The sequence below is a fragment of the Mesoplodon mirus genome (genome assembly GCF_964341445.2).
Source record: "Mesoplodon mirus genome assembly, chromosome: 4".
NCBI classification, from domain to species: Eukaryota; Metazoa; Chordata; class Mammalia; order Artiodactyla; family Ziphiidae; genus Mesoplodon; species Mesoplodon mirus.
In genome coordinates, this window is record NC_138979.1 from 125,569,919 (window position 1) to 125,585,705 (window position 15,787).

Sequence of the window (15,787 nt, forward strand, 5' to 3'; positions counted from 1 at the left end):
AGAAAGAGAGAAAGAAAGGAAGAAGGAAAGAAAGGAAGGAAGGAAGGCAGAAAGAAAAAAAGAAAGGAGGGAGGGAGGGAGGAAGGATGGAAAGAAAGAAGGAAAGAAAGGAGGGAGGGAGAGAGGAATGAAAGAAAAAGGAAGAGTGAATGGAAGAAGGGAGGGAGGGAGGGAGGAAGGAAAGAAAGAAAGAAAGAAAGAAAGAAAGAAAGACAGGAGGGAGGGAGGGAGGAAGGAAAGAAAAATAAAGAGTGAAAGGAAGAAGGGTGGGAGGGAGGGAGGAAGGAAAGAAAGAAAGAAAGAAGGAAAGGAAAGGAAAGGAAGGGCGGAGGGAGGGAGGGAGGAAGGAAAGAAAAAGAAAGTGAAAGGAAGAAGGGAGGGAGGAAGGAAAGAAAGAGAGAAAGAAGGAAAGGAGGGGCAGAGGGAGGGAGGGAGGAAGGGGAGGTAGGAAAAAAGAAAGATCAGGTAAAGTAGAATAAAAGTATAAAATATAGTAGTGTTATTAAAATTAAAAAGTAATTATTGAAAGAAAAACGGACAGATAGAACCCTGGGACATATGGTGGAAGCAAAGCTACACAGAGAAAATCTCACACAAAAAGAGAACAGGGGGAAAAATCGAAAATCTTGCTCTCAAAGTCCACCTCCTCAATTTGGGATAATTCGTTGTAAAAAGAGGAAAAGGGGGGAAAGTCTTAAATCTTGTCCTCAAAGTCCACTTCCTCAATTTGGGATGATTTGCTGTCCATTCATGCACTCCACAGACGCAGGGCACATCAAGTGGACCGTGGAGCTGTAATCCGCTGCCTCCGAGGCTGCACAGAGAGATTTCCCTGTCTCTTCTCTGCTCTCACAGCTCCCGGGTCTCAGCCTTGGACCTGGCCCCGCCTTTGCGCGTAGGTCGCTGGAGGGCGTCCGTTCTTCGCTCAGACAGGACGGGTTTAAAGGAGCCGCTGATTCGGGGGCTCTGGTTCACTCAGGCCGAGGGGAGGGAGGGGCGCGCAGTGTGGGGCGGGCCTGCGGCGGCAGAGGCCAGCGTGACGTTGCACCAGCCCAAGGCGCTCCGTGTGCTTTCCCGGGAAAGCCGTCCCTGGGTCCCGGGACCCCGGCAGTGGTGGGGTGCACAGGCTCCCCGGAAGGGGGGTGGACCTGACCTGCGCTCGCACACAGGCCTTGTGGCGGCGGCAGCAGCAGCCCCAGCGCCCCACGTCCATCTCCGGGGTCCGTGCCTTCAGCCGCGGCTCGCGCTTGTCTCTGGTGCTTCTTTAAGCAGCTCTCTTAATGCCCTCTCCTTGCGCACCAGGAAACAAACGGGAAGAAAAAGTCTCTTGCCTCTTCGGCAGCTCCAGACCCTTTCCCCGGACTCCCTCCAGGCTAGCCGTGGTGCACTAACCCCTTCAGGCTCTCCTCCTGCCGCCAGCCCCAGTCCTCTCCCTGCGCTCCGACTGAAAGCCGATACCCGAGCCTCAGCTCCCAGCCCCGCCCGCCCCGGCGGCTGAGCAGACAAGCCTCTCGGGCTGGTGTGTGCCTGAGAGCACCGATCCTCTGTGCCGGAATCTCTCCACTTTGCCCTCCACACCCCTGTTGCTGTGCTCTCCTCCGCTACTCCGAAGCTTTCATCCTCCGCCACCTGCAGTCTCTGCCCGTGAAGGGGCTCCTAGTGTGTGGAAACCTTTTCTCCTTCACGGCTCCCTCCCACTGGTGCAGGTCCCGTCCCTATCCTTTTGTCTCTGTTTATTCTTTGTTCTTTTGTCCTACCCAGGTATGTGGGGAGTTTCTTGCCTTTTGGGGGGTCTGAGGTCTTCTGTCAGCGTTCAGTAGGTGTTCTGTAGGAGTTGTTCCACGTGTAGATGAATTTCTGATGTATCTGTGGGGAGGAAGGTGATCTCCGCGTCTTACTCTTCCGCCATATTCCTCCTTTTCTGATCCTTTGGTTAGAAAGAGTAGGCTTTTGTTGGGTTTTTTTTTGTCCTGTGCTTGTTGATATTTCTAGGTTGCTGGCTTCTTCAACTCCAAGTCCAAGATATATGAGGCAAAAAGAAAACCTGAGAACTCACCATCATGTCATTCCTTGGTCCTGAAGTCCTGTTGGTCTATCTTCTTTTCTCCACCTTTCAGAGTCTTCCTATGTTTGTTTTACATGTAATGTCCAGGGTGTTTGTTGTACTTAGTGTGAGGAATAGGGAGAGTATATCTACTTGATCTTCCCAGAAGTGAGAGTTCCCACTGCACAACTTAGTAGACTTTAGTATATTCACAGATAAGTACAATCATCACTACAGTCAATTTTATAACATTTTCATCACTTAAAAAGAAACACTATATACCCTTTAGCTGTCACCATAATATTCCCTCACCCTTGCAACCAGACCTAAGCAACCAATAATGTGCTTTACATAGCTATATAATACCTCTTATAGATATTTCATATAAATGGATACATCATCTTTGTGACTGGCTTCTTTCACTTACCATGTTTCTAAGGTACATCCACACTGTAGCACATGTCAGTACTTCATTCCTCTTTATGGCTAAATACCATTATGTGGATATATGGCATTATGTTTATCCATCTGAATAATGCTGCTATAAATATTCATGTAAAAGTTTTTGTGTAGACATACATTTTCATTCCCCTTGGGTATATACCTAAAAGTGGAACTTCTGGTCACATTCAATGATTTACTGTTTGATGAGCTGCCAGATTGTTTTCCACAGTGGCTGCACGATTTCACATTCCTACTAGCAGTATATGAGGGTTCAGATTACTCTGAATCCTAGCCTACAGTTGTTATTACCTTGTTTTTTTAATAAATTTATTTATTGATTGATTGATTTTTGGCTGTGTTGGGTGGGTCTTCGTTTCTGTGCAAGGGCTTTCTCTAGTTGCGGCAAGTGGGGGCTACTCTTCATTGTGGTGCGCGGGCCTTTCACTGTTGCGGTCTCTCTTGTTGCGGGGGCACGGGCTCCAGACGCGCAGGCTCAGTAGTTGTGGCTCACAGGCCTAGTTGCTCCGCGACACGTGGGATCTTCCCAGACCAGGGCTCAAACCCGTGTCCCCTGTCTTGGCAGGCAGATTCTCAACTACTGCGCCACCAGGGAAGCCCTTACCTGACTTTGTTATTCTAGCCAACCTAACGGGTGTGAAGTGGTATCTCACTGTGATTTTGATTTCCATTTCTCTGATAATGATGTCGAACATTTTTTCAGGTACTTACTGATCATCTGTATATCTTCTTTGGAAAAATGTTTATTCTGATCCTTTGGCCATTTTTAAATTGGGTTGCCTTCTAATTATTGATTTGCTGAGTTCTTTGTATATTTTAGATACAAGTCCCTTATCACAGTATGACTTGCAATTATTGTCTCCAATTCTGTGGGTTATCTTTTCACTTTGTTAATGGTGCCCTTTGATGCACAAAAGTTTAAATTTTGATGAAGTCCAATCTATTTATTTTCCTTTGTTGCTCATGTTTTAGTGTCATATCTAAGAATACCTTTTATTTGTTAGTTATGTCTCAATAAAGCTGGAAAAGAAGAATCCATTGCCAAATTCAAGGTCATAAAGATTTACCCCTATATTGTCTTCTAAGAATTTTACAGTTTTAGCTCTTACATTTAGGTCTTTGATCCATTTTGAGTTAATTTTTGTATACAGTGTGAGGTAAGATTCCAACTTCATTCTTTTGCTTGCAACTATCCAGCTACTCCAACACCGTCTGTTGAAAGGACTTGCTCCACTGGATGGTCTTGGCACCCTTGTTGAAAATCAGTTGACAACAGATGTGTGGGTTTATTTCTGGACTCTCAATTCTATTTCATTAATTGATATATGTATCCTTAGTGCAAGTAACTCGCTGTTTGATTAGAGCTGCTTTGTACTAAGTTTTGAAATCAGGAAGTGTGAGTACTCCTAATTTGTTCTTTTTCAAATGTCCCTTGCTTTTACTAATACTTTTCTAGTTTGTTTTTTTAACAGGACATATATTTATAACATTTCTTTACACTTTCCAAACCACTTTCACATACATAATCTCAAATGAACTTCATATTATATATCTGTTGGGTAAAAAAGCATACTGCTTTTGACAAATAAGCAAAAGGCCAAGAGAACTCAAGTAACTCAGTGAAATAGCAGGTTAGATCAGCTATAAAAATATATATTGAATGCTAAAGGTTTATGCATTGGACACCGTGCAAGGACTGGGATTTAAAAAGAAAAACCAGGAAGATGAAAGAGCCTGCCCTCTAGGAACTTACAGTCTAGTGCAGTGGTCTTTAATAATTTTGCTCATGTACTCTCTACAAGAATATTGAGAAACTATGTATTAAATTGACAACTATGATGAAAATTGTAACCATAAGTTTAAGCTGTTACAAAAGATACAATTTCCAGTATACTGTATGTTATATCTATATACTTGAAATATATTTTCATCAAAATCTTAGAGCACAAATTTGGCTGATACAATATATATAAAATGTCTGCTATTAATGACAAATCAATCAACCACATCAAATTCACTTTCTGTTAGAACATGTCTGACTCATAATTTTACAATTTAAATAAACATACTAATACAAATCTCTATGACACTTCACTTCTGAATTATAATTCTAAGATAGACAGATTTGGTTCAGGAACTTCAACATGAGTTGGTTGCCGGGATGACATAAAGTACAGCACCTTTCAATACTTCCCGCTTTGCCATTAGAGACACCCTCTCTCAGGAGCATGCCCTCTTGAATGAACTGTCCCCTTTTTGGTGCCAAACCTTCCAGGGCAATGTAGGATTCAGGTGAGTAACAGGTATGCCTTTCTTTTACAAAGATGAAGAACAGAAAAGGAGAGGCAAGAGACTGTAGAAGGGTTCTCTGGAATTAATTGTAGTAAAGTTGAGGATCTACAAACTTATCTCCTCAAAACTAACCTAGCCGACATGCCCCCTAGAATCCTTGGGAAAGCCCTAGGATATTCATATCTTCGTTTGAAGATCACTAGTCCAGCGGTCACAACTGTGAGGAAAATCCAGATCTTTTAAGTCTATGAGTTTAGCACACTCTGACAATACAGTGAATGATAAAACAGTCAAAAACTTTCCTAAGTCCCAACTGCTGCTGTCTTTGTAGATGAGATATAAGGCAGAAACAATATCAAACCCATTGTTATGTTGTTGAGTCTCCTAAAATAATGTTTCTAAAATAAGCTAGAAAGAAAAAGAAAACCATTGCTTCCAAATAGAAATAAAATGATATTTGTATAATTTAAAAACAATACCTCCCAACCAAGACCAGCTACAAAATCTTCATATGCTTGACTTCCTCCTGTATTGGTGAGAATGGAATGTTTGTCTTCTTGTCCTTCAGCAACATAAAATACTGCAATCTTGTGTGTCTCTCGGCTATAAAACAAAAGATTTCACCAGTCACTTAATCATTAATTTATCCATTCATTCATCCAATAATTAACTTCTAAATATGTGGCAATAAAAAGATGAAAATGAATTAAACCTTATAATCTACTAAGGGAGACAAGTAATTATAAGTAAAAAATTATAAAAGTTACAAAATTGTGCTCAAAACAGAAGAAAAGGATGATTACTTCTGACTGAGAAACAGAGAGAAACTTAAAGAAGGTAATATTAAGCTGGGTGAAGGTAAGTAAGATTTGACAAATGAAGGAGAGAAAGTATCAGGAAAGACACACAGGTGTGAATGCACAAAGCATCTGAAGAGCTGCCTGTTGTGCAATGTGGCTGAATCCCAGAGTTAAAGGGACTGTGTTTTAGAAATAAAATTAAGTACGAGTACAGAGATGAGTGAGAAATGATCCATTTCTCCAAAGTACTTATAAGAAATGTATACACAAATATAAAACTGTATGGAGTAACTAACAAGTTCTTAGACATTTTAGTTTTAGTTCTCCCTAAAATTAAAAATGCTCATAAAAGCAAATTTCTTGTATGAAATTTGGCTTTCCAAGCTAACTAGAAAATAAACAATGACCCAAGCAAACAAAAAGTGCCAACGTACTTTTGATTCAAAGACACAAAGTAGAAAGTAAAAGAAACAGAAGAAGATGCTATGCAAACAGTAACCAAGAGGGCCAGCATAGCTATACTAATATTAAACTTTTACATAAAAATGTTATAGGTAGTTCACAGAGAGACATCCTGGGGTGGAGTGGGGTTGGTTTGGGTGGGTGGGGTTCCTTTTTCCTTTCTGTGTATGTTCCTTCCTTTCTGTGTATGTTTTTTTTTCCTTCTGTGTATTAATCTGACAATTCTCCCCCCTCCCCACTGGCCTGTCCCCATTCCTCATATTTGTATGGTTCAAGCAATAAAGACACTCATTTCAGGAAAAAAAAAGTTATAAAAGATAAAGATATATTTCATAATGTTAAAGGTCCTTATAACAGGAAGATATGAAAATTAAAAACATATGCACCCAACAACAGAGCTTCAAAATACATGAAGCAAAATCAGACAGAATTGAAGGCAGAAATAGCTATTTCTATAATCATAGCTGGAGACTTCAATACCTCACTTTCAATAATGGACAAACAACTAAGAGAATATTAACAAGGAAACAGAAGACTTGAATAATAGTATAAAATACCTAAAGAACACTCCACCCAACAGGAGCAGAAAAACACATTCTCCTCAAGCAAACCTGGAATATCTTTCAGGACAGACCATATGGTAGGCCACAGAACAAGCCTCAGTACATATGAAATAACTGAAACCATGCAAAGTATGTTTTCTAATCATAATAGAATAAAATTAGAAATCAATAAAAGAAATAAAATTTACAAATATGTAGAAATGAAAAGATGTACTCCTAAATAAGTGATGGGTCAAAGAATAAATCTCAAGTGAAATTAGAAAAAAAAACCTTAGAGATGAACGAAAATGAAAATATAATATGACAAAACTGATGGCATGCAGGTAAAGCAGGGCTCATTTGTAAATTTATGGACATAAACACCTATATTAAAAAAAAGAAAAAGATCTCACATCAAAAACTAAACCTTCCACCTTAAGAAACTAGAAAAAGAAGAGCAACTAAACTCAAAGCAAGCAGAAAGACGACAATAATAAAGACTAGTGTGGAAATCAATGAAACAGAACAGAAAAACAAGAGAAAAATTTTAAATTGGTTCTTTGAGACGTTAAACAAAATCAACCTATAGCCAGAATGAGCAAGAAAAAAAAGACTCAATTTACTAAAATCAGGAATGAAAGGAGAGACATCACTACATACCTTATAGAAACAAAAAGTATTATTAAGGAATACTATCAACAATTGTATGCCCAAAATCAGATAATTAGATTAAATGGACAAATTCTTAGAAAGACACAAATTATTAAAACCAACTCAAGGGAAAATAGGATACCAGGATAGTTCAATAACAACTAAAGAAACTGAATTAGTAATCTGATTGAAAAGGAAGTAGTAAAACTACTTCCACTTGCAGATGAGATGATTCTGTGTATAGAAAATCCTAAGGAATCCACTAAAAAGCTATTAGAGCTAATAAATGACTTCAGAAATGATTCAGGATATAATATCAACATATGAAAATCAACTGTATTTTTATAAACTACATGAACAATCCAAAAACAAAATTAAGAAAGCTATTTCTTTTATAATAGCATCAAAAGTAATAAAAATACTTAGGTATATATTTAACAAAAGTACACAACTTATACTCTGAAAGCTACATTGTTGAAAAAAATTAAAGATCTTAAAAAAAAATCCCACATTCATGGACTGAAAAACTTAATATTGTTAAGATAATATTTCCCAAATTGATCTACAAATTTAATGCAAGTGCTATCAAAGTCCCAGCTCTTTTTGTAGAAATTGATAAGCTGATCCTAAAATTCACTGGAAAATGCAAAAAATCACAAACAGCCAAAATAATCTTGAAAAAGAAGAACAAAGAGGACTCATAATTCCCAATTTTAAAACCTACTACAAAACTACAGCAGTCAATGGACTGTGGTACTACCACAGCAGAAACATATAGCTCTATATGGAATAGAATCTTGGGTCCTGAAATAAACCTTTATGTTTATCATCAATTGCTTTTTGCAATGGTACCAAGCCAATTCAATGAGGAAAAAAATAGTGTTTTCAGCAAATGGTGCTGAGGGAACTGGATAGCTACAATGCAGTTGTAGATATCCAATGAAGTTGGATTCTTACCTCATACCATATACAGAAATTAAATTAAAAAGCATCATAGACCTAAAAATAAGGTCTGAAACTATGAAAGTCTCATAAAGAAGTTTACATCACTATAAAATGTCCTCGTAAAAGCTACATGAATGTTCACAGTAGCATTATTCATAACAGCCGGAAAGTGAAACTAATGCAAATATCCATCAAGAGATGAATGGATAAACAAAATATAGGATATTCACATAATGGAATATTATTCAGGAATAAGAAGAAATGAAGTGCTGACACATGCTGCAACATGGATGAATTTTGAAAACACTGTGCTAAGAAGCCTGCCACAAAAGACCACATATGTTTGATTGCTATTATATGAAATATCCAGAATAGGCAAATCTATACAGACAGAAAGTAGATTAGTGTTGTCCAGAGATGGGGAGTAGGGGGTGATGTTTGGGGGTAATAGAGAGTGACTGGTAATAGGTATGAGGTTTCTTTTTGAAGGAAATATTCTAAAATTAGATTGCTGTGATAGTTGTCTGTGAATATACTAAAAACATGTACACTTTAAATGAGTGAATCTTATGGTATGTGAATTACATCTCAATAAAGCTGTTAGAATTTAAGTTGGAAGTATGACCTACTATGTGTAAATTCTGATCCTGGAAGAAAGGGGACCTCTCAGTGTTCTCAATTTCCTAGGTAAAGGGCTATCAGCTAGAACTCATAAATCACAATTTATAAAATTGAGAAGAGTTGCATAGAACTGTTCACCTAATACTATATAAATCAAAAAGAGAAATATATGAGCCATATAGGAAAAATTAGAAAATAAATCTTTAAAATGCAAAAGTAAAAGTGAAATCACCTTTATATTATCTGTCCTTTTTAAAATTTGAAAAAGCAGAGTTTAGCTGCTCTTTTATGTCAAATTTTAATTTTTCAGCATTCCTTCTTATTTTTCTACTTACTAACTACTTCTACTAGATGCTTGGTATTTATTGATTGCCATTAGATTAGTATGTACCACAAGAGTGAATGAGGTAAAAAGATTAGAAAAAATGAGATTACTGAACTTGCAGCCATAAATATTCTACAATATGTCCAGTACTGGCAAAATATTATGAGCTTACTACTGGAAAATTCAAAGTGAAATATGCTAAGTTATAAGCATTTCTGATTTCCTGTATATACACTGCAATAGAAATAATAATACAAATAATTTGGAGATTTGAAATTTAAAAATCTGATGGTTCAACCATGAGGAATAGGAATCAGTTAATCTAGTCAAAGAAAACAAAGGATCTATAAATGGTCTGGAGAGGTAAGACTATAAAGAAAGTAACTTTTCATTTTCTTCCACCCTAATCCTCCAGACAAGTAATCAGGTTTGTTTCCAGGTTCTTGGCTTAAGAAGAAGCTCAAAGTTGCCTTACTGTCACATAATTTGAATGAATTTTTATCTGAACCCAATATGTTAGAAAAAGAAAGGAAACTTGTTTTCATTATTTAATTTGTTTAAAAAAGCAAAATAAATGTCATGTGTTCATGTGGTGTAAAATATCAAAAAGAAAACCTATGCTGTCTCAAGGAAGATGTCCTTCATATATTCCAGGTACATATGAGAATGGAAGCAGTTTAGCAGGAGCCAAGAAGTAGAAAAGCATAAGGTAATGTAAAGAAACCATGAATAGCCAAGACTGGCTGGTATGGCCTGAGTTCTAGACTAAGGAGTCTGGACAGGCACTGGGAAGTCACTAAGGAATGAAATAAAAATTTTACTTTAGAAAAATTATTCTCGTGGTGAATATTGTCTAGATGGTGAAGAGTTAGAAGATGAGAGAGTTGTTTTAACTCTCTCCGAAAGAAGTAATAAGGACATGAATCAAGAAGTTGGGAGTAGGAAAAGCAAAGAAGAGATAGAAGTGAGAAATAATAAGAAGAAAGAACTAACATAACAATAAACACTAAGGGCAAGGGAAAGGAAATGGTCAAGTGTGGGTGACACTGAAATGGTACTTCTAAATATAATGGAGAAAATTAGGAGGAGGATGTTACTTGGGAAGGAACTGATGACCTGGAAACAGAAGTAAGGAGGCAGGGAAAAAATTGTAATAAGCAGCTACAAAATCATGACTGGGAATTAAGAGATAGGAGTACATGGACAGAAAAGAATGGGGTTGAGAAGATATGAGAGGTATCCCAGTGAGAAGGAAAACTATGTTAGGGGAGAAGGCAGCAGAAAATGAGCCAGTGAAGACAAACTAGAAATAACTAGTTTAGCAGGAGCCAAGTAGAAAAATATTAGGTAATGTAAAGAAACCATAAATAGCCAAGATTGGCTGGTATGGCCTGAGTTCTAGACTAAAGAGTCTGGTCAGCCATTTGGAAGTCACTAGGAATAAAATAAAAATTTTACTTTAGACAGTTTTACTTTAGAACAAAGTAATTTAATATGACTTTAGAAGCCAGGGGAGAAGAACATTTTAAAGAGAGAACAGACAACAGTACTGAACTTTTAGGGGATATAATACTCAGGAGTTTTTAGGGCAGAAACTATTCTGTATTATATTGTAATGAGTATACATGTCATTATACATTTGTTAAAACTCATACAATGTACAACACCAAGAGTGAATCTAATATAAACTTCAGTTAATAATAATATATCAATATTGGCTCATCAATTTTAACAAATATACCATACTGATACAAGATAAAAATAATAGGGGTAACTATGTATAGGGGGAAAGAGGGTATGTAGGAATGCTCTGTATTTTGCAATTGATTATTTTGTAAATCTAAAACAGCTATAATTTTTAAGTGCCTATTAAATTAATTAAATTTAATTAATTAGATAAATCAAGGAGGCTGGAGAGGATGGAGAAAACTTTAGCCATGGTGGTCAGAATACTACCCTTCAAAAGGATAGTTTCAGTAGAACAGTAGAGGTCTGAGAACACATGGTGAGCAAGACAGCAAAAGAGTTATGATTTGTGCCCCCAATGACTTTGGTACCATCTAGTACCAAAGATAAGTTATTATGGGGAAGAATTAGGATATGAGAACTCAGAGACTACTTAGAGGGTTTTAATTTTATAACTGTCTTGGAAAGAATATCTAAGAAGTAATAATAATATTAATACAGTGTGATAAATACTATGACAGGAACGTGTTATAGGGATCTCTGAAAGCCCATGGAAGGATATCCAAACACAGGGTGGAAGGAACTGGGAAGAAAGGTAAAGGGTTAGCAGTAGCTTAGGGAAAGGCTTTTCAGAAAAAAATGATGTTTAAGCTGAGACTAAAACAATGGACAGGATCTACACTCAGAAAAAATTTAGAGCATAAGACTATTTCATTGTTAAATAATAAAGAATAAAACTCAGACAGATAACATTCAATTCTAGAAGAAAAAGAACAATATAAAGCTTATAAACAAGAAATAACAGTAATTAAAGAGTTAAAAAATAGAACATAATAGAATATGATAAATGAGAAACTGTTTCTCTGAAAAGATTAAATAGATTATGTGCATCCAGAAAAAAAAAGCCCACTGTAATGGTGGTGCATAATTCACTTACAAATATAGCTTAAAAGTTAAAAAACATTTTAAAAGAAACCATAATTACAATAATTTGTTATTTAATACATAATACAAAAAAGATGGAAATTGTAACACCAACAACCTAAAATGTGAGGGAAGAAGTAAAAGTATAAAGGTTCTGTATGCTGTATATAAAGCAAATACTAACAGAAAAGGAAATAAACAGCAATACAGTATTAGTTGGGGGTTTTAATATCCCAGTCTCAATAATGGACAGATTATCCAGACAGAGACTGAAAAAGGGAGCAGTGGATTTGAACAACACTATATACCTAAGAGACATACACAGAACATTCTGTCCAACAGCAGCAGAATATACACTCTTTTCAAGTGCACACAGAACATTTTCTAGGATAGATAATGTGTTAGGATGCAAAACAAGTCTCAACAAATTCAAGAAGCTAGAAATTATATCAAGTATCTTTTCCAAACACAATGGAATTAAAATAGAAATCAATAACAAGAGAAAAGCCAGAAAGTTCACAGACACATAGAAATTAAACGACACACTCCTGAACAACCAATAGATCAAAGAAGAAATCAAAAGGGAAGTTTAAAAAATATCTTGAGACAAACAAAAATAGAAATACACACTGAAAGTATGAAGTATAGCAAGTTCCAAGAGGGAAGTTTGTAATGATAAACACGTACATTAAGAAAAAGAAAGATCTCAAATAAACAGCTTAACTTTATACCTAAAGGAACTAGAAAAAGAATAAACTAATCCCAAAGTTAGCAGAAAAGGGGAAATAATAAAGATTAGAGCATAAATAAATAAAATAGAGAATAGGAAAATAGAAAATATGAAGCAAACCAACAGTTGGTTCTTTGAAAAGATAAACCAATTGAGAAATAAATGGTATTGGGAAAACTGGACATTCACATGCAAAAGAATTAAACTGGACCCTTGTCTTACACCACTCACAAAAGTTAACTTGAAATGGATTAAAGACTTAAATCTAAGACCTGAAACCATAAAACCCCTAAAATGAAAATAAACGGGTAAGGTCCTGGACATTGGTCTTGTCTATGATTTTATGGATATAACACCCAAAGCTCAAGCAACAAAAGCAAAACAAAAACAAAAACAAAAATAATAAACAAGTGGGATCGCATCAAACTAAAAAGCTGCACAGCAAAAGAAAGGATAAACAAAATGAAAAGGTAACTCACAGAGTGGAAGAAAATATTTGCAAATTACATTTCTGATAATGTAAGAAACTCATACAACTCAATTGCAATAAAACACTTATAATACAATTAAAAAATGGGCAAAGGACATGAATAGACATTTTTCTAAAAATGATATTCAAATGGCCAAGAAGTACATGAAAAAGTACTTAATATCACTAGTCATCGGAAAATGGAAATGAAAAACTACACTGCGGTATCACCTCACACCCAGTAGAATGGCTATTACCAAAAAGACAAGCGGGACTTCCCTGGTGGCGCAGTGGTTGAGAGTCCGCCTGCCGATGCAGGGGACACGGGTTCGTGCCCCGGTCCGGGAAGATCCCACGTGCCACGGAGCGGCTAGGCCCATGAGCCATGGCCGCTGAGCCTGTGCGTCCGGAGCCTGTGCTCCGCAACGGGAGAGGCCACAACAGTGAGAGGCCCACGTACTGCAAAAAAAAAAAAAAAAGAAAAGAAAAAAAAAGACAAGCGATAAGTGTTGGAGGTGATGTGGAGAAAAGGGAACCCTCGTGCACTGTTGGTGGGAATGTAAACTGGTGCAGTCAACTCTGTAAAAAGTATGGAGGGTCCTCAAAAAATTAAAAATAGAACTACCACATGATCTGGCAATCCCACTTCTGGGAATATATCCAAAGGAAATGAAAATACTAACTGGAAAAGATATCTGCACCCTTGTGTTCACAGCAGCATTATTTACAATAGCCAAGGTATGGAAACAATCTAAGTGTCCACCGATGGATGAATGGATTAAGAAAATGTGGTATTTACAACGGGATTCAACCATAAAAAAGAAGGAAATCCTGGCATTTGTGACAACATGGTTGAACCCTGAGGGCATTATGCTAAGAGAAATAAGTCAGACAGAGAAAGACAAATATTGCATGTTCTCACTTATATGTGAAATTTAAAAAATCTAGATTCACAGAAACTGAGATCAGACTGGGTGGAGGATGGGTAAAGGGGGTCAAAGGGTACAAATTTCCAGCTATAGGATGAAAAAGTTTGGGGGTATAATGGACATTACAGTTACTATAGTTAACAGTACTGTACTGTATATTTGAAAGTTGCTATGAATGGATTTTTACAGTTCTCATGACAAAAACTGTAACTAAGTGAAGTGATGATGTAGTAACTAACATTGTTGTGGTAATCATTTTGCAATATATAAAAATCGTTCTGTTTAAACCTTAAACTTACACGATGTTATATGTCAATTATATCTCAATACAGCTAGGGGTCAAAAAAAACTGTTGAAGGGATGACATGGGAATACAGAAATTAATTATATATATATAAAAAAAAGAAAAAGAAAAGCCCTATAAAACTGAGAAAAGGAATGTAGTAGAGAATTATGACACCATGTATGAATCTCTACTAAGTATCTTTTGAAATCTCAGTGAAATTGAGTTCTGTAAAAAAAAAAAAAGCCCTGAAATTGACCTAAGAGGTAAAAGAAAAACTGAAAAGACTAAAAAGGATGAAACAAATGGAAATAATTTGAAATTCTACTAATTCCTCCAAATTTTCAAATAGATAATATTCATTTTATGAATCTGGCTGTAATGTTAATTCTGAAAACATTAGAACAGGCAAAAAATTAACTATAAAATATTCTAATAGATGAACCATGCCCTAATTAAAAATGAAATTCTAACAAATTTAACCCAACAGGAAGTCAAAGGACCCAATAAGGTTTATCCCAAGAATGCAAGAATTATTTAATATTAGCAATCTAGTTAATATACATCAACTAGTTAAGAAAGCAAAAGCTGAATATAAAAATATATAAAAACCTGAATAGATGCTGAAAAGGATTCTGGTAACATTTAACTACCTTTCATTATGAAATCTCCTAGAAAACAGGCTACTTTCTCAGAATGATAAAAATGATCTATTTCAAACTAACAACCAATATTTTACTTAAGTATGAAACAGAAGAGTCATTTCCATTAAAAGCAGAAAAGACAAGGATGACCACTCTTCCTATAACTATTTAACACTGTAATGCAAGTTTTAGTCAGTACAATCAGACATGATGATATAAGAAAATAATGGCATAACTTTTCAAAAGGAGATGACTTGCAGAAAACGATTATATACCTAAGCAAATCCTAAGAGTGAGACAACTATAAAATGTTTAAAATCAACAAGAGAGGGACTTCCCTGGCGGCGCAGTGGTTAAGAATCTGCCTGTCGGAGATCAGCTCGGTGCTTTGTGACCAGGTAGAGGGGTGGGATAGGGAGGATGTGAGGGAGACGCAAGAGGGAGGAGATATGGGGATATATGTATATGTATAGCTGATTCATTCTGTTAAAAAGCAGAGATTAACACACCATTGTAATTATACTCCAATAAAGATGTTTAAAAAGGGAAAAAAAGAAAAGAGAAATAAGACTTAAAATTGAAATAATAAAATTAGTATATTTAATCAAAAAAATAAAAGAATCTGCCGGTCAATGCAGGGGACACGGGTTCGAGCCCTGGTCCACGAAGATCCCACATGCCATAGAGCAACTAAGCCCATGCGCCACAACTACTGAAGCTTGTGCACCTACAGCCCGTGCTCTGCAACAAGAGAAGCCACCGCAGTGAGAAGCCCGCGCACCACAAGGAAGAGTAGTCCCCACTCGCCACAACTAGAGAAAGCCTATGCACAGCAACAAAGACCCAATGCAGCCAAAAATAAATAAATAAATAATTTTTTTTTAAAAAAAGAGAGAATTCATTAAAGTACTTGGATACAAAATATAATGGGGGGAAGATTCTACTCAGAATAGCAACACAAAAGTAAAACACCCTTAA

General features: G+C 36.5%; 1 protein-coding gene across 7 annotated transcripts in view; it reads right to left on the reverse strand.

The window, feature by feature from the left end:
* RALGAPA1 (Ral GTPase activating protein catalytic subunit alpha 1) overlaps window positions 1–15,787 on the reverse strand; it is a gene marked incomplete at its 5' end in the record, with an annotated part of 228,244 nt that overhangs the window by 53,846 nt on the left and 158,611 nt on the right. For all 7 annotated transcript variants that reach the window (XM_082620173.1, XM_082620170.1, XM_082620172.1 and 4 more), the window contains one exon: window positions 5,278–5,401. In XM_082620173.1, the coding sequence (XP_082476299.1) occupies window positions 5,278–5,401 (124 nt within the window). The remainder of the gene's footprint in view (window positions 1–5,277; window positions 5,402–15,787) is intronic.